Here is a 20,285-nt window from a genome sequence, read left to right on the forward strand (position 1 = left end):
TCACTGACTCACCCAGGGCAAATTCCAGTCCCGCAAGCTTCATTCGTGGTAAGTGCCTTGTATTTACCATGTGTACCATTTCTTATCATTTTCTATTTATTTTTACTGTACCTTCCTATTTTTAGATATCCGTAGATATACAAGTACCATTGTGTTACAGTTGCTTACAGTATTCAGTAATATGTTTTTGGGTTTGTAGTCTAGGAGCAATAGGCTATACCACATCACCTGGGTGTGTAGTAGGAGAGTCTATGTTTGTGTCAGTACACTCTATGATGTTCATACAAGGACACATTTCTCAGGTCATATTCCCATCATTAAGTGAGAGAGAGAGCACGCAAGAGAGATTTATTTTAAGGCATTGGCTCACAAGATCCTGGGAACTTGCAAGGTTGAAATCTGTAGGGCAGGCTGGCAGGCGAGAGATTCGGGTAAGAGTCGATGTCGTCTTAAAAGTAAATTCCGCAGGGCAATAGGCTGGAAACTCAGGCAGGCTTTTTATGTTACAGTCTTGAGGCATAATTTTTAATTTCTTCTTGTTCAGGAAACCCTAGATTTTGCTATTAAGGCCTTCAACTGATTGGATAAGGCCCCCACCCACCCCCACCATTATGAAGGATCATCTGCTTTAGTCAGAATTTACTGATTTAAATCTTAATTACATCTAAGAAATAGCTTCACAGCAAGGTCTAGACTGGTGTTTGAACAAACAACGGGGCACCATAGCCTAGCCAAGTTGACACACAAAATTAACCGTCACACCATGAAACTGCAAAGGCAGTGAATGGGTGACAAGCAGTCATTAAAACATCCCATTGGCAGAAATTCATTATTGGACGTTCCTCTCAAGTTCCTCCATGAAGGGTCACAAGCTCAAATTTTCAGGGGGTATTTCACAAATTAAAAACATGAGATAATAGGGAATGAATGGTGGGGCCTCGTGAACTTGAAAGAATAGACCCTAATCACATATATTTAAACTTTAAAAAAAAAAAAGCCGTGACAAGAAGGCTTTTTGTGCCCTGTGCTCTTGCCAGGATGGACGGTGATTGGCATCTAGACCATGGTGCATCCCAACCCTAGACCCCTCACTTAGTTGCTCAAAGAGAGTGCTAAAAATCTCCTAGGTTTCGAAGAAGTGTGTGCAGGAATATGCAATTTGAAAGTTTACACCTAGCACGCTTACAGCCTAGGGACCACATGGAATGAAGAAATGGACATCTATCACTTGGCTACAGTTCTAGAACTGCAGCTTTGCCTCTCTGTTATTGAATAAGCCACATTTCTGACCTGGCTGAAATATGTTAATTACCAGCTGCCCTTCTTGATGCTACTGGTTGTTCAACTATGATATTCTTTAGTCATTTGGGGCTAGAATTGGGCCCTAGAGAATAAATCTGATCACAAACATGTAATCAATACATGAGGAAGGTACTATACCCCACTCTTTCCCATGTGTACATTGGGAATCAGATTAACTGCATAGCTTGCACAGTTGGCAAAGCTGCATTCATATCCAACCATTCTACTCACTCCAAGGGGACACCTGCCCTCAGGATTACTCCTGCCTTTAGCCCATCCTTTCTCCTTCTGATTCTCTTCTACTGAAAAATATAGCCAAAGCCCATCTTCGTTTCTTTGCATCCTCAAACTCACTAAAGAAAAGAGTCAGAATCCAAGATGATCTTGTACTACATTCTGTGAGTCTCCATCCAGGTTTCCCCCTCAACCTTCTTTGGGAATTGCCTTGGCTGAGCAGGGTTGCCTGACCTGAGCAGCCCACACCCACTGACTGGGCCACCCAGCGGTGCATAGACCTGGCCTTCCCACCCCAGTGTGGGACACTCAGAAGAGCCCTCATTCCCTGTGGGGGCCACTGAGGCCTCTGTTGCAACTACATCATGGCCCATTTTTCCCTCTGCCCAGTGCTGCCTCTTTCTCTTCCCCACGGGGGCTGGTCCCAGGAGCACTCCAGAAAATGCTTTCTGCATGGCCACCTCTGTCTCAGAGTCTGCTTCCTCAGGAGCCAAACCTGTGGCAGTTCCTGAAGAGACGAGACATGTGATAAAGAAATTCAGCAGGATGGGGACAGAACAGGACTGTCCTCACAGGATCGTTCTGAGGATTAAATGGATTCACATGTGGTGAAATACCAAAGAGGACCAGTTAGGTGAAAATCTTACTTAAGTTTCTCACAGTTCTGATTTCATTATAATGATAGCCTTATACCTTATTATCCTTCATGATGTTTATATCAAAAATCCAACTGTAGAAGACCCTGGAAGACAATTGCGGCTTAAGAGCAATTTTAGTGATTTTTCAGCAGCCTGCAAGCTCACTGTGAGTGTATAGAATGAGAAGCTTCTGGAACAATCAGAACTTAAACTAAAAGTCCATTGAGAGAAGTGTAGTTTCATAACAGAAGAAATGGCTTCCTTTCTGGGCTGGTCAGCCTGCACCTGCTATATTGTGTGTAGCTGGGAGCATCTCACTGTAAAAGTGAGAAATTAGAGGAGAATGACCAAGATGGGTTCGAGAAGATGTCTTTAATTCTTGGAATAGTCTTCACTGTCAACTCACTGTGTCACCTGTCTGGCAGGTTCAACCCCTCGCTGGTTGTCACCACCTACTGAAAGCCTTCCTTGACTACACCATCACTTAAATATTTGACAAGCTTCTTCCTCCTTTTTCTTCTAGACCATGGGTACATTATTTTTATCACTGTGCCTATTGCATTGCCCGTGTTTGGATGTGAGTCTGATTCATTTTTTCATCTCTTAGGACACATGAGATGTTCAGTGCCTGCCTTTCCTGTGGCTGCCATAACAAATTGCCGCAAATCACATATACACCTGGAATACCATGGAGCCATAAAAAACAATGAGTTTGTGCCCTTTATAGGGACATGGATGAATCTGGAAACCATCATTCTCAACAAACTGACACAAGAACAGAAAGCCAAATACCGCATGTTCTCACTCATAGGCAGGTGTTGAACAATGAGAACACATGGACACAGGGAAGGGAGCATCACACACTGGGGTCTGTTGCAGGGGGCTAAGGGAGGGACAGTGAAGGGGGAGGTGGTGGAGGGATAACATGGGTAGAAATGACAGATATAAGTGATGTGGGGATGGAGGCAGCAAACCACCTTGCCATGTATGTAACTAAGCAACAATCCTGCATGATCTGTACATGTACCCAGAACCTAAAGTACAATTAAAAAGAAGAGAAAAAAAATTGCCACAAACATAAACGTACTGGCTGAAAACAGAGATTTACTCTCACCATTCTGGAGTCCAGAAGTCTGAAATAGCAGTTTAGCTAGGGTCGTGCTCCCTCCAAAGCCTCTAGGGGATGGTTCTTTCCTGCCTCTTCTGGCATTTAGTGGTTTCAGGTGTTCCTTGATTTGTGGCAGCATCACTCCGGTCTCCGCCATCTTCACATGGGTCTCTTCCACAGCCTCCTAGTAGAAGAACACCTAGCATTGTATTTAGAGCCCACTTTAACCGAAATTCATCTGATCTCAAGATCCTTAGCTTAGTGGCATTATTAAAGATGCTTTTTCCAAATAAGGTCACATGTACAGTTTTTGGGTAAACATACAGCTTGGCACACATCGTTAAATCCACATATCAGTTCAACTACACTGAACTGGCTTCTATTAGGTCTACATGAAAAATAATGAGGGTCTGCAGAAGGCAATTTCACAGGGAAAATAAGAGAGACATGGCAAGGAAAACACGAAGGAGGACTAGACGGGCGTCAATGACTGGTCACGCAGGAGGGAGATGCAGAAAGGGAAAAGGAAATCAAAGATCACTGCAAAGTGTTGGACCTGAAGGTGCTGGAAGGGTGCTCAAGAAAAGAGGCTAGACTGTGTGGGGTGATGTGCTCTGTTTTGGCAGGATGAAGTGATTGCAAGAACAATTATTTGGTTGGTTCACTGATGTTCTGTGCCTCAGTTTCCCCACAAGCCTATGGCACTTCTAGCTTTCCATGATGTGCTGAGGTCTCAGTGCGATCAATTAGCCTGTGTTGGTTCCCTGGAGGACACTTGACCAGTGTTCATCACAGGCAAATATAGAGCAGCAGTTAAAAATGCTTATGTGAGTCATTTCACTATGTGGGTGGGATGGGCTGAGTGGACAGTAAAGACAGCTGGTCCCAGATGTTTGGGGCCTTGTAAAATGATGTGCTTCTACTTAGGAGACTAGTAAATGGTCCTGTCCTAGTAAATGGTCCCAAAGTGTGGCAGCCAACCTGGGAACCTTGAGCATCTCCTTTCAATGTCAAATCCCAATTCAATGCAAAACAAACAATTTTGCCCTATTACTCTTAACATTCTTTAATAACATTTTCTGTGATATGTTGAGAGTTTATAATTCTTTCAGCATTGTACACTTTTTAAAAGTATCCCTAAAATCTGAACACAGGATTCAGATTTAAGTCAGAGAAACCTGGTAATGCTTGTTGCTCTTTGTAAGTATTTTAAAAACAGGCTTTAACTACTCACTGTCCAGGCCTACATGACTATATTTTCCAGCCTTGTTAATATTTTCCTTCAATAATCCACTGTAGGAAGAACAGCTCCTCCTGCCCATTCTCCATCCTCCCCACCTGCTTTCCTTCTTTCTCATACATTCCTCTGCCGCTTCCAGCTGGGCCTCCTCTGGATTCCCCTGCAACATAACTGACACATACTCTGCAAGAGACGGGCAAACTGATGCGGAGCCCTGGTTCTTCCCCCTACTGGCCTGGTCACCTGGAACTATATCCTCTCCACTCTAAGGCCCGGTTTCCTCATCTGTAGCATGGAGCTGAGAAGAATGCCTGCCCATTTACTACTGAGGGTTGCTGCAAACATGGAATAAAAAGAGAGTTTGAGTTCAGCTCTCTTCTTTAAAAGGCCAAACCTCTTCAGCACCTTAAGCATCATAACGTGCGAGGGTTCATTTGTGTAAGATGCAGGATCTTTTTTCTGTTGTAACAGGCACCAGACAGGTTCTCACCTTCATTAGTCTTCTTATGGTAGATGGAGTCATCTTTTAGTTTCTATTGTCCTTCCGAGCAGCCCTTTTTCTCCCATTTTACACAGCAACATAAGATCAGCATTCTTCCCAGAAACACACTGGCTCCCAATGACCCTCCAAATAAAGTCCACATTTATCGGTTTGCTATTTAAGACCTTAGTTCTAATACTAATAAATACTTTAAAACGTAAATTTTTATAGGGCTTAAGAGTTTATTAAGTTTTTTATATACCTTCTTCTTTATTTTTTTATTACATTTTAGGTTTTGCGGTACATGTGCAGAACATGCAAGATAGTTGCATAGGTACACACATGGCAGTGTGTTTTGCTGCCTTCCTCCCCTTCACCCACATTTGGCATTTCTCCCCAGGCTATCCCTCCCCAGCTCCCCGCCCACGTTGTCCCTCCCCTATTCCCCCCAATAGACCCCAGTGTTTAGTACTCCCTTCCCTGTGTCCATGTGTTCTCATTTTTCATCACCCACCTATGAGTGAGAATATGCAGCATTTCGTTTTCTGTTCTTGTGTCAGTTTACTGAGAATGATGTTCTCCAGATTCATCCATGTCCCTACAAATGACACGAACTCATCATTTTTGATTGCTGCATAATATTCCATGGTGTATATGTGCCACATTTTCCCAATCCAGTCTATCATCGATGGGCATTTCGGTTGGTTCCAGGTCTTTCCTATTGTAAACAGTGCTGCAATGAACATTCGTGTGCATGTGTCCTTATAGTAGAACGATTTATAGTCCTTTGGATATATACCCAGTAATGGGATTGCTGGGTCAAATGGAATTTCTATTTCTAAGGCCTTGAGGAATCGCCACACTGTCTTCCACAATGGTTGAACTACTTTACACTCCCACCAACAGTGTAAAAGTGTTCCTATTTCTCCACATCCTCTCCAGCATCTGTTGTCTCCAGATTTTTTAATGATTGCCATTCTAACTGGCGTGAGATGGTATCTCAATGTGGTTTTGATTTGCATCTCTCTAATGACCAGTGATGATGAGCATTTTTTCATATGTTTGTTGGCCTCATGTATGTCTTCTTTTGTAAAGTGTCATTCATATCCTTTGACCATTTTTGAATGGGCTTGTTTGTTTTCTTTCTGTAAATCTGTTTGAGTTCTTTGTAAATTCTGGATATCAGCTCTTTGTCAGATGGGTAAACTGCAAAAACTTTTTCCCATTCTGTTGGTTGCTGATTCACTCTAGTGACTGTTTCTTCTGCTGTGCAGAAGCTGTGGAGTTTGAATAGGTCCCATTTGTCTATTTTGGCTTTTGTTGCCAATGCTTTTGGTGTTTTGGTCATGAAGTCCTTGCCTACTCCTATGTCCTGAATGGTTTTGCCTAGATTTTCTTCTAGGGTTTTTATGGTGCCAGGTCTTATGTTTAAGGCTTTAATCCATCTGGAGTTAATTTTAGTGTAAGGTGTCAGGAAGGGATCCAGTTTCTGCTTTCTGCACATGGCTAGCCAGTTTTCCCAACATCATTTATTAAACAGGAAATCCTTTCCCCCTTGCTTGTTTTTGCCAGGTTTATCAAAGATTGCATGGTTGTAGATATGTTGTGTTGCCTCCAATGCCTCTGTTCTGTTCCATTGGTCTATATCTCTGTTTTGGTACCAGTACCATGCTGTTTTGATTACTGTAGCCTTGTAGTATAGTTTGAAGTCCGGTAGTGTGATGCCTCCTGCTGTGTTCTTTTTGCTTAGAATTGACTTGGCTATGTGGGCTCTCTTTTGGTTCCATATGAAGTTCCTGATGGTTTTTTCCAGTTCTGTGAAGAAAGTCAATGGTAGCTTGATGGGGATAGCGTCGATTCTGTAAATTACTTTGGGCAGTATAGCCATTTTCACAATATTGATTCTTCCTATCCATGAACATGGAATGTTTCTCCATCTGTTTGTGTCCTCTCTTATTTCTTTGAGCAGTGGTTTGTAGTTTTCCTTGAAGAGGTTCCTTACGTTCCTTGTAAGTTGTATTCCTAGGTATTTTATTCTTTTTGTAGCAATTGTGAATGGCAGTTTGTCCTTGATTTGGCTCTCTTTAAGTCTGTTATTGGTATATAGTAATGCTTGTGATTTCTGCACATTGATTTTTATATCCTGAGACGTTGCTGAAGTTGCTTATCAGTTTCAGGAGTTTTTTGGGCTGAGATGATGGGGTCTTCTAGGTATACTATCATGTCGTCTGCAAATAGAGACAATTTGGCTTCCACCTTTCCTATTTGAATACCCTTTATTTCTTTTTCTTGCCTAATTGCTCTGGCTAGAACTTCCAGTACTATATTGAATAGGAGTGGTGAAAGAGGGCATCCTTGTCTAGTGCCGGATTTCAAAGGAAATGCTTCCAGTTTTTGCCCATTCAGTATGATATTGGCTGTTGGTTTGTCGTAAATAGCTTTTATTACTTTGAGATACGTTCCATCAATACTGAGTTTATTGATGGTTTTTAGCATAAAGGACTGTTGAATTTTGTCAAAGGCCTTCTCTGAATCAATTGAGATAATCATGTGGCTTTTGTTTTTGGTTCTGTTTATGTGGTGAATTACGTTTATAGACTTGCTTATGTTGAACCAGCCTTGCATCCCCTGGATGAATCCTACTTGATCATGATGGATAAGTTTTTTGATGTGCTGTTGCAATCGGCTTGCCAGTATTTTATTGAAGATTTTTGCATCTATGTTCATCATGGATATTGGCCTGAAGTTTTCTTTTCTTGTTGAGTCTCTGCCGGGTTTTGGTATCAGGATGATGTTGGTCTCATAAAATGATTTGGGAAGGATATCCTCTTTTTGGATTATTTGGAATAGTTTCAGAAGGAATGGTACCAGCTCCTCTTTGTGTGTCTGGTAGAATTAGGCTGTGAACCCATCTAGACCTGGGCTTTTTTTGTGTGGTAGGCTCTTAATTGCTGCCTCGACTTCTGACCTTGCTATTGGTCTATTCATAGTTTCGGCTTCCTCCTGGTTTAGGCTTCGGAGGACACAGGTGTCCAGGAATTTATCCATTTCTTCCAAGTTTACTAGTTTATGTGCATAGAGTTGTTTGTAATATTCTCTGATAATGGTTTGAATTTCTGTGGAATCTGTGGTGATTTCCCCTTTATCATTTATTATTGCATCTATTTGGTTGTTCTCTCTTTTATTTTTAATCAATCTGGCTAGTGGTCTGTCTATTTTGTTGATCTTTTCAAAAAACCAGCTCTTGGATTTATTGATTTTTTGAAGTGTTTTTCCTATCTCTATCTCCTTCAGTTCTGCTCTGATCTTAGTTATTTCTTGTCTTCTGCTAGGTTTTGAGTTTTTTTGATCTTGCTCCTCTAGCTCTTTCAATTTTTGACGATAGGGTGTCAATTTTGGATCACTCCACTCTTCTCATATGGTCACTTATTGCTATATATTTTCCTCTGGAGACTGCTTTAAATGTGTCCCAGAGATTCTGGTATGTTGTGTTTTCGTTCTCATTGGTTTTGAAGAACTTTTTCGAAGCTGTGAGTTCTGAGTTAGTTTCTGAATTCTGATTCTAGCTTGATTGCACTATGGTCTGAGAGACAGTTTGTTATGATTTCAGTTGTTTTGCATTTGCTGAGGAGTGCTTTACTTCCAATTATGTGGTCAGTTTTAGAGTAGGTGTGATGTGGTGCTGAGAAGAACGTATATTCTGTGGATTTGGGGTGGAGAGTTCTGTAAATGTCTATCAGGTTTGCTTGTTCCAAGTCTGAGTTCAAGCCCTGGATATACTTGTTAATTTTCTGTCTGGTTGATCTGTCTAATATTGGCAGTGGAGTGTTAACGTCTCCCACTATTATTGTGTGGGAGTCTAAGTCTTTTGTAAGTCATTAAGAACTTGCCTTATATATCTGGGTGCTCCTGTATTGGGTCCATATATATTTAGGATCGTTAGCTCTTCTTGTTGTATCAATCCTTTTACCATTATGTAATGACCTTCTTTGTCTCTTTTGATCTTTGTTGCTTTAAAGTCTATTTTATCAGAGATGAGAATTGCAACTCCTGCTTTTTTTTTTTTTTTTTTTTTGCTGTCCATTTGTTTGGTAAATCTTCCTCCATCCCTTTATTTTGAGCCTTTGTGTATCCTTGCCTGTGAGATGGGTTTCCTGGATACAGCAAACCGATGGGTTTTGGTTTTTTCATCCAATTTGCAAGTCTGTGTCTTTTGATTGGTGCATTTAGCCCATTTACATTTAGGGTTAATATTGTTATGTGTGAATTTGATACTGCCATTTTAATGCTAGCTGGCTGTTTTGCTCATTAGTTACTGCAGATTCTTCATTTTGTTGATGCTCTTTAGCATTTGGTATGTTTTTGGAATGGCTGGTACTGGTTGTTCCTTTCTATGTGTAGTGCCTCTTTCAGGAGCTCTTGTAAAGCAGGCCTGGTGCTGACAAAAATCTCTGAGTATTTGCTTGTTTGCAAAGGATTTTATTTTTCCTTCACTTATGAAGCTCAGTTTGGCTGGATATGAAATTCTGGGTTGAAAGTTCTTTTCTTTAAGGATGTTGAATATTGGCCCCCACTCTCTTCTGGCTTGTAGAGTTTCTGCCAAGAGATCTGCTGTGAGTCTGATGGGCTTCCCTTTGTGGGTGACCCGACCTTTCTCTCTGGCTGCCCTTAGTATTTTCTCCTTCATTTCAATCCTGGTGAATCTGACAATTATGTGCCTTGGGGTTGCTCTTCTTGCGGAATATCTTTGAGGTGTTCTCTGTATTTTCTGGACTTGAATATTGGCCTGCCTTACTAGGTTGGGGAAATTTTCCTGAATAATATTCTGAAGAGTATTTTCCAGCTTGTATTCATTCTCTTCGTCACATTCTGTTATACCTACCAAACGTAGGTTAGGTCTCTTCCCATAGTCCCACATTTCTTGGAGACTTTGTTCATTCCTTTTTGCGCTTTTTTCTCTAATCTTGGTTTCTCGTTTTGTTTCATTGAGTTGATCTTCGACTTCTGATATTCCTTCTTCTGCTTGGTCAATTTGGCTTTTGAAACTTGTGCGTGCTTTGCGAAGTTCTCGTGTTGTGTTTTTCAGCTCCTTCAATTCATTCATATTTTTCTCTAAGTTGTCCATTCTTGTTATCATTTCCTCAAATCTTTTTTCAGATCTTTTTTCAAGGTTCTTAGTTTCTTTGCATTGATTTAGAACATGCTCTTTTAGCTCACGGAAGTTTCTCATTACCCACGTTCTGAAGTCTGATTCCGTCATTTCATCACACTCATTCTTCATCCAGCTTTGTTCCCTTGCTGGTGAGGAGTTTTGTTCCTTTGTAGGAGGTGAGGTGTTTTGGTTTCGGGTGTTTTCCTCCTTTTTGTGCTGGTTTCTTCCCATCTTTATGGGTTTATCCACCTGTCATCTGAGTAGTTGCTGACTTTTCAATTGGGTCTCTGAGTGGGTGCCCAGATTGTTGATGATGAAGTATTTCTGTTACTTAGTTTTCCTTCTAACAGTCTATCCCCTCTGCTGTAGGACTGCTGAGGTCCACTCCAGGCCCTGCTTGCCTGGGGTACACCTGTAGCAGCTGCAGAATAGTGAGGGGTGCTACCAGTTTCTTCTTCTGCTATCTTTGTCCCAGAATGATGCCCGCCAAGTGTCAGTCTGATCAGTCCTTTTTGAGGTGACTCTTTGGATATACAGGGGTCAGGGAGCTGCTCTAGGAGGTGGTCTGTACTTTATAGGAGCTCAAGTGCTGAGTTATGAGCTCCATTGATCATTCAAGGCTGTTAGGCCAGTACAGTTAAGTCTGCTGCAGCAGAACTCATAAAACCCCATTTTTCCCTCAGATGCTCTGTCTCGGGGAGTTAGGGCTTTCTTTATGAGTATCTGTTGCACCTTCCTGCCCAGCTAGAAGGCAGTCTAGTGACTATTTCCCTGCCAAGGCTCTGTCCTGCTGCCATGGGCTCCGCCCTGTTGCTGTGGGCTCCACTCTACTGTCATGGGCTCTGCCCTGTTGCCGTGGGCTCTGCACTGCTGTCGTGGGCACTGCCCTATTGGCAGAGTCTCTCTGTTATGGCGGGTTGCCTTGGCAATGGCAGGCTGCATCAGCAATGGGAGTGTACATCAGTAGGCGTGGTATGCCTTGTTAATGGCAGATGCCCCTCCCCCACCGAGCTGCACCATCCTGAGTTAGCTGTGCCTTCAGTGAAACTCTCAACCCCGAGCGTTTCGAGTCACCGTTTTGTTTGTCCCTGTGGGGGTGGGACCCGCCAAGCCTGATCACCTGGCTCCCTGCCTCAGAGCCCTCCTTTTTTTCTTTTAAGTTGAATGGTTGACTCTCTCCCAGGTGTTTCAGTCGGCTGCTGTTAGGGCACCGGGATGTGTGATTTCCCGTGCAGCGACCCACCGCACCAGCTCAAACTCTCTTCCCAGGAATCTCCTGGTCTGGCTCACTGTCCAAGTCCCATTTAATCAGACGGATATGCTAATCTGCCCTCCCAAATCTCAGATTGCTGGTTTAACAGGACACCCAGACCAGTGCATTCTGTGCAGAGTGCTGCTGCGCTGTGGTGCCGGCTGAAACCGCCTCGCGAGAGAAAACAGCTGTGCTGGCATCCCGTGTCTCTCCTACACCTGGGAATTTCCCCGTTCTGTGGGCAACAAAGATCTGTCTGGAAATGGGGATTGAACTCACCCACTGCGTCTTCACTGAGAGCTGCAATCCTGATTTGCTCCTTCTGCGCCATCTTGGCAGTCCCCCACTCTTCTTTATTTCAGCTATGCAAATACTGTATTGTAGAATTGGTTGGGATATTAAGTGAGTACAGTTATTTACATAATTATGCCATGCAGGGTGCTAAGTGCTTGGGATAAAAACAAGAGACAGTCTTGTTTTTGAGGACTCTGCAGTTCCTTGGTGAAGACAAAGTTTGAACAGATATACTAAGACCAGGGAAGTGTGGTAGTAGGGTGACAGGAGGAGGGGGTGAGGAGAGACACTTGGCAGATGCCTCTGTGTACCTGCCATGTCGTTCCATTTGCCCCAGTTGCCCCTTTCTCTTCTCTACCAGTCAGAATTCTACCTGTCAGAATCCTACCTGTCCTTTAAGACCTGGGTAAGATGTCACCTATTCTACAGTGTCCATCCACTCTAATGGCCCAGAGTAGAGACTAGGCCTAATGCAGGGTTAGGTTAGACACAGGGTAGACTTCCAGCACTTAATTTTGTTCTTTAATGTTCACAAATGTCTTGATTTTACAGATAGTAATAAAGACACTGTCTATGTAAAGGTATCTCCACTCATCCTCGAATACTCAAACCCACATGATCGAACCTGAATTACAGATGTTGTTCAACTTTTTAATATAGTCATTATTTTTCAAATTGAGTTTCTAAGACAACATTCCACTGTCTGCCTGCAGTTTAGGGAGCTTCTAGGATTAAATTTTACTGGAACCAGAGAAGTGAAGATGCAACTGGAAGGGTCAGGATTATTTGTAAAGCTTTACTCTTAAGACAGGATAGAAGATAGCTGACTCTAGAAGCTTTCTCAAAATTCCCAACCTGTGGCGAGATATTGGTCAGAGTTCTTGTACGCACACACTGAAAACTGTTAGCGATGTATACCTGGGAGTGACACAGTTGCATTCGATCATAGTAATAGAACATAAATGACCATGGAGCGTGATCTATGGCCGGGGAAATTGTATATTGCCTTGTGTCCACACTCATCATGCTTTCAAAATATTAGCTAATGTGCATTCATAAAAGACAATGTGGGTACAGAACAAGTTAATGTTACCACCATAAGGAAGAAAAATACCTAATCCAGGAGTAAACTTGCTCTGTAGGAAAACTGTATCAGTTTCTACAGGTAAAGGGAAGCAATAAAAACAACAGAATATAATTTGTTTGAATCCTGATTTAAGCAAATCAATTGTTAAGACTTTGTAGGATTATAAAAAACTCGAGTATAACTGGCTATTATGTGAGAACAAAGAATTATGGTCAATTTTGTTAGATATGATAATAGTATTGTGGATAAATGAGAAAATATATTTCTTAAAATGCATACTGATTATATGGGGTTCAATGACATTATGTCTATATTTAATTCATCATACTTTAATGAAGAAAAACCAGGGCTGGGCATGGTATCTTATGGCTCTAACCCCAGCACTTTGGGAGGCCTAGACAGGACAATCACTTGAGGCCAAAGGTTTGAAACCAACTGGGCAACATAGTAAGACCCTATCTCTACCAAAAAAAATTAAAAGTTAGCTGAGTATGGTGGCATGCACCTGCAGTCTTAGCCACTGGGAGGCTGAGGTGGGAGGGTTGCTTGAGCCCAGGAATTCAAGGCTGCAGTGAGCTATCATTGTGCCACTGCACTCCATCATGGGCAAGAGAGACTCTTCTGTAAAAATATATATATATTTTTTTCCACCGGGCATAGTGGCTCATGCCTATAATCCTAGCACTTGGGGAGGCCAAGACAGGCAGATTTCCTGAGCTCAGGAGTTTAAGACCAGCCTAGGCAACATGGTGAAACCTCACCTTTTCTAAAATACAAAAAATCAGTCAGGTGTGGTGGCAGATGTCTGTAATCCCAGCTACTCAGGAGGCTGAGGCATGAGAACTGCTTGAACCTGAGAGGCGGAAGTTGCAGTTAGCTGAGATTATGCCACTGCACTCCAGCCTGGACAACGAAGTAAACTCTGTCTCAAAAAAAAAAAATGTATTTTTAAAATTAGAACAAAAGAATAAAGGTACAAATAAACCAAATATGACTAAATCTTGGTAACTGTAGAATCTGAGTGATGGCAATGTGTTACATATTATCCTAATGTTTCTTCCTTTGGGGTTTGTTTGAAATTGAAACACTTCATAATAAAACATTATTTAAAAGACAAAAAAAAAAAAAAGGCCAAACCTGATTATCTAGAAGGGTCACAGGTAGCTCCCAGGCTTTTGGGTTCTTGAGGCACCTAGGAAGAAGTTGAGAAATTCCCAGACTGTGTCTCATACTCCCAAAATTGGCTTTGTTAAAGCCATGTAGGCAAATGCTACATGGGCTGTCAGGGCACAGAAATTATACATATAACCTCTCACTAAGAAAAAGGTCTGTGTCTGCTGGAGAATAACCAACTAGAAAGACTGAGAAAATGGTTCAATGTTTATCTGAAACTTAGTAGAGAAGTCAGAGTGCAGATGGAAATTTGAGGGCTCCTTCTCAGTGAAGGGGGTAGGTCAGAATTCCCCTGGTATCAGAAAGATTCAAAGGACTCTATCCAATTAACTACATGGTTCACTATTGTGTATGCATGAGCCCATATTCACAGGCCATTTATGTATTTGTTATCTAGGTATCTATTCATTATAACACAAACATTCCTGCAAGCATGCAGGGTCAGTTACCCAGTGTCCTGGGAGAGAAAAAGATGCCCAGGATACAACCTACCCTTGAAAGACTCCAGTGCAAGGGGACACGGACATGGATGTGCATAATGAATGCATGTACAGGGCATTTGAGAAGATAAGATTCTTTACTCGTGTATGGCCTGGCTCCCTAAACACACTAAAAACTCCGGGAGGCAGCATTCATCTGTTCTTTAATTACCATACCCTATTGCCTAATGCAGTGCCCTGGCATGGAAAAAACCCAATAACTGTTTGTCGGGTAAATGAATGACTGGACTCACAAACAAACGAAATGGATGGCAATAGATAAGTATGCAAAAGTACCAGAGGGACTCAAAGCGGAAGAAGTACAAATGAATTCATAGGGATGTCATATTTGAACTTGACCTTGAGGAATAAAAAGCATTTTGCCAGGCCCAGAGGAGGCAAAAAAAGAGTAATTAGGTCAATAATGGGAGCATTAAAAAGAAGTCTGGCCAGAGGTCACAGTGTCGGGTGACCTGAGGTCACAGTGTGGGGTGACCTGGCAGAGAGAAAGGGTAGCAGGAAATAAAGGAGCAACAGAAATGGGATTCGGGGCCACTGGGGCAGGAATCTTAGCGATTGTGGTTAAGACTTTGGGTTTTATCTTGCAGGAAATAGGGAACTGATGAAGATTTTCAAGGAGGTGACTTGATAATATTCTGCAATTAATAACTAGAAAGGTTGTTCTTGCTGCAGTCCGGTGTATGGAATGGAGCCCAGGAGGCCAGGAAAGCAGTTAGTGGTAGATACTGGAGGCCCCCCTAGAGATACTGCAAGCAGAAGTAAGGCTGAATATGTTAACTGGCTTATGGGAGTGACAAATAAGAGACAGAGTCAGGAGGCATGTAGAAAATCTGACTGTTCGAATAGGGTAACAGGTTAGGATGATGGCAATGACAGAGGGGAAGGAATGGGAAGACTCAAGGTTAGCATCTGGGATATGGTTTGAAAATCATGTGAGCAATGGAGCCTCTCACTAGGAAAAAGGCCTGTGTCTGCTGGGGAATAACCAATTAGAAAGACCCAGAAAATAGTTCAGCGTTCATGTCTGGAACTTGGTAGAGAAGTCAGAGTACAGATGGAAACTTGTGAATTTAGCTGTATTCGGATAGAAAAAAAAAACGACGAATAATGGAATATGTGAAATAGTGCAATAATGAAATTTGAAAATAAAAAATGGAAAAATTAAATTAATTTTAATTAATAAATAATGAAATAAGTCATCATCTTTCTAGATGGTCAATTTATATAGTGACAAAATAAGTCCAAACAACTCACAGATTTTTTAATTTATTATGTTCTGTTCTATGGGCTACAGGCAGAATCCCTGTAGATGAAGAGAGAACCCCAAGTCCTCATGAAGTATTTCCTGGACTTCTTTAGTTTTGTGTGTACATGCATGTGTGTCCATGGAGCTCCTTGGTGGGCCAGGCACTGACCCATAATATTGAATTAATATATTCAGCCTGACTTCTGCTTTTAGCAACTCTAGGCTGTCCTCCAGCATCTACCCCTAACTGCTTTCCTAGCCTCCTGGGCTCCAATCCACATACCAAACTGCAGTGAGAACAACATTTCTAGTTATTAACAGCAGCATATTATTAAGTCACCTTGAATTTTGCAGGCTGCTAAGCCCTGCAAATCTCTGCTGTGGTGGAGATGGAAGATCAACAGTCAGATGTGAACACAAGTTACCAGCTAAAACAAAAGTAAAATTAAAATTCAGGCAAGTGCTGTGAAGGAGCAAGTCTGAGAGGTCGAGGAGGATTCTCTGAGGAAGTAGCGCTTGAGCTGAGTTCAGAAGTAAGGGCTGCAGTTAATGAGAATAAGGAAGACAAGGGCATCCGAGAAACAGTGAATGGTACCCGAAAGAGCCCCATGGGTGGGAGCAGAGAAAGTCCAAGGACCAGGGAGAGGCAAATTTACCCCAAGTGGAATTGTTAGGACAAGGAGGGTAACCAAGCTAAGGAGGCAGTTTCCAGGAGCATTGTGCAAGGCTGAGATTTGAGGAAAAAATCACCAGTCAGTGTTTGATAGAGCTCATGAAATGACTACAGAAGAAAGGAAAGTGTGTGAAACGTGGCTGATTAGATGAACTAGGAATGCGTAACAATGATGGTTTATGACAGTGGATATATTTAATGAATGTTAGCAAATTAACTCAATGAAAAACAATTTAATCTTTTCATAGAAAGTGCCTTAGCAAAGTGCCTAAATGATATGGGAGCTCAATAAATATTACTTGATCAGAGTTGCTAAAGAGTCTGTCTTCCCACGTTGGATAATGTTTGCTAGATTTTTATCAAATTCAACAAACATAGGAAAACATCTGAGACATTGCTGGGCTCACGGTTGCTGTTCCTCAAATTTCTTAACAGCCTCTCATCAACCATGTGGCAAAAGTATGATATTTTACAGAGGAGACAGATACTGGCAGAGCTTAAGGAAGATACCAAGGTCACCCTGCTGATGAGGGACAGGCAGCCCACGTCCTTATCCTGACTGGGCACTTATTCTGCCTCATGCTACTGTTTTCTGTAAAATAAAGCTCTTACATTTAAAAATTAGGTAACCGAATTACTTTAAACATAGATTTTCTTTGACCTCAATGGTACCGCAAAGACAGATTCAGAACTATGTGTGAGACGTAATTATTTAAATCTAACTGGGTGGTTGTTTCTATGAATGAATGCACTTAATTAATTTTTTCCCCTAGCTTCTTGCTTTTTCCCAGCTGTAATTTATTTTCTTTCATCCCAGGGGCAATAGAAGGACAACTAAAGAAGGATCCAACGATTTGAAATTCCAGAACTTCAGTCTGCCGAAAAACAGGTCAGAATATTTACTTGTTTATTAATAGAGGAGTGAAAAAAAATTGTAATTCTGTAGCAAATAAGCTGAGCATCACACACACGGAAATTGTCAGTGTGATGGAATGACCGGCAGTGACTTAGAGTCAGATAGAGACCAAGGTGCAGGAGAAGGGGCTTGGCGGGGATGGAAGAGCCAGCTGGTGTGTGATACAAACCTATGCTGAGAAGCCCCCACCTCCACAGCTTTGCAGTCCAGAACTCTTTCCACTGACCCCTCCCAGGCTCTGAACAACCCCAGAGAGAGCCAGTGATGGGAGGTTTCTATTCCTCTGCCAGTGAATGATTTGAATCATGGATCATGGATCAGGCCACAAGTTTGCCTTGGAGTCTCATGGCAAGCAGACAAGAGACAGCCAAGTGCTTGCATTGTTAGCTGCTTTGTCCTTTGATTGAGAAAAACGTTTACTGAGCAGTTATGGCATCAGAACTTGCAGAGGCTACTGACAATGCAGAGACAAAAGACAGTCTTTACCTCAAGGGCCCCGCAGACTAGTCAAAAAGCTCAGAATCGAGTGCTAACTTGATGGAATTACTGACAAGAGACAAGACCTAAAGTCAAATCCAGCTCTGTGCTGCCCAGCGCTGTCCAGCACACTAAACCTGGGCCACTTCCTCATGTGCAGAACTGTTCTCCGTTCTGCACATGAGGATGTGCAGGCAGGACTCCCTGGCCAAGCCTTCGTGGGGTGGCTTCTATTCCTAGAGGTACCCAAGGGTCTTCACAAGCTATATTCATCCTCCAATCCCAATTCAAGTCCATTCATCAGACATCCTTCAATCCCCCCTACTATGTACCAGACACTAGAAGCAGTCTTGGAATCCTAAAATGTGCCGGAATAAATAGTTCCCCTAAGCAGACTGAGTGAATGCCAGTAAGATGATAGAATACTTGAGGTGTTTTTTTAAAACCACTTTGAGATGAAGGAAATTTGTGGATGTTCTCAGATTTCTTTAATGTTTACATTAAATACATTTGAATAATGCATTTTAAGTCCGTTTTCCTTATTTCTTGACAATAGCAAGAGATGGGAGATGGAAGGTTTCGAAGCCTTCCTTCAAATGGAGAGCGTTGAAGCAATTACATACATCAAAGTAATATTTACAGTTACATTTGGAGGGAAAAAAAAGACAGAGAGAGAAGAGCAGTGCTTTTTTCTGAAGCAAATTATTTCAGAATGTGTCATAGCACTCTGAAGATAAATTAAAAAGAGCAACAGATGATGTTTTTGCAACCTGTTCCAAACTATTTATAAACCTAAATTTTAAAAAAATCTATAGACATACAAATCTCTATACCACTGCATATTTTATAATGAATGTATTATATGAATATAAACTACTATTTGAGATATATAAATCAACAAAACTGTCTGAAAACTACAAATTTTTGTCTACCATCTTCCTTTAACTGTTAACCAATGTATTTACTCCTGTAAAATTTTTAATTATCCATATTTGATGATAAGGTAAGGAAGAAGCTACTAGTGGGCAGCACTGCAGTGTAGAATGAGTCCATTGGATCAGATCTCAGCTGACCTGCTTATCAGCTGTGTGGCTCCAGTCAAGCCTCTTTTCATTCCAACACCTCCTGTGTTTTAGAAATGGTATTTGAAAAAGTAGACTCTCTTGTTCACTATTAAATCTCTTGCACCTTCCTGTATTCACATAATAAATGGATGACCCACAAGGTATGCTAGGAATAGAGTAGGTTCTCATTAAATAACACGGACTAAAAGTCACTGAGTGCTCACTATGTGCTAGGTGCTGTTGTAAGAGCTAATAGGCAACTCGCACTGGATCCCAACAATTACACACTTATTAGTCTCCTTTTTACAGGAAAGAAGAATGCAGCCCAGAGAGGGTGAATAACTTCCCTCGAGGCACAATGGCTAGTTGTAATATGGCAAATGGCAGCTGTAATTATTATTATTAATATCGACAACCCTGGTGCTCCCCGCCACTGCTCTCATGCTACGTTACGTGTGGGAATTAACTCTCCTGAAAGCTCAAGAGGGCTGCTTCCCCCACAGCCCAGCCACCCCAAGCTCAAAAGCGCATTGACCACCTGGTAATAAACAAAATAAAATGCCAAGCTGAGTGCTGGTCCCCACTTGGATGATACGGCCCGGGAGGATCTCCAGGAAAAATGCAGATCACATCCACATTCATTATCTATGACCTGTCTGCAACATTGAGATGAATGTGTTTCATAACATCCCATGAAGATTATCTCACTAAATCCCCAGTACCCACTTTTATTTTGTACTGTTTCCTCATGTATATAGTGAAAGAAAAACACCAATTGATGTTTCTCGGTTAAATCCAAATTCTGCTCAATAACTGAGCCCTCGATATGCACCAGCACTTTGGCATTTAATCTTCACCATAATGCTCTAACGTAGGCATTTGTATTCCAATTTACAGATAGGGAAAAATAGTCTAAAGAGGGTTACATGTTTTTGTCACAGTCCCAGTAGAAATTGGTACCAGTTGGATTTGAATGCAGAGTCTAGCTTCAAGTCAAGGACATTTCTAGGTTCCAAGTAATCAAAACTTCCTTATATGTCAGCATATCCATATGAATGCAGGTTTCGATTCTGAAGAGTCACTAATCTACTCATGTCAAGTCTCCCCACCATGAGGAGGGGGCATGTGCGCAGCCCCTGGAAAGCCCAGCCACATCTGTAGCAGGGAGGCCTGGCAGCTGCGGTCCCTAGAGCATGAGCCTGGGACCAGCAGCTTCAGCATCATCTGGGAACTTGGTGATGCAGATTCCCAGACTCTGGCCTGTTGCACCACTTCTGGTGTACCTGGGTTGAAATAAGCCCTCCCTGTGGGTTCCAATGTTTGCTCAAGTTCGAGAACCTCAGATGGAAGCCTGGTTACCAGGAATACAAACTTCCAAGTTGGAGTGAAAGGCCCCTGGGCTGGAATTTTGCTTTGCCCCCACTTGCTGAGTGACAGTGAGTGAGGTG

At 42.0% G+C, this 20,285-nt stretch overlaps 1 protein-coding gene across 1 annotated transcript in view; it reads left to right on the top strand.

The window, feature by feature from the left end:
• The window catches only part of CLNK (cytokine dependent hematopoietic cell linker), a 213,940-nt gene that overhangs the window by 85,856 nt on the left and 107,799 nt on the right, over positions 1-20,285 (top strand). Inside the window, exon 3 of the mRNA XM_054253475.2 lies at positions 17,198-17,269. Within this exon, the coding sequence (XP_054109450.1) occupies positions 17,198-17,269 (72 nt within the window). The remainder of the gene's footprint in view (positions 1-17,197; positions 17,270-20,285) is intronic.

This window comes from Callithrix jacchus, chromosome 3, assembly GCF_049354715.1.
Source record: "Callithrix jacchus isolate 240 chromosome 3, calJac240_pri, whole genome shotgun sequence".
NCBI lineage: Eukaryota > Metazoa > Chordata > Mammalia > Primates > Cebidae > Callithrix > Callithrix jacchus.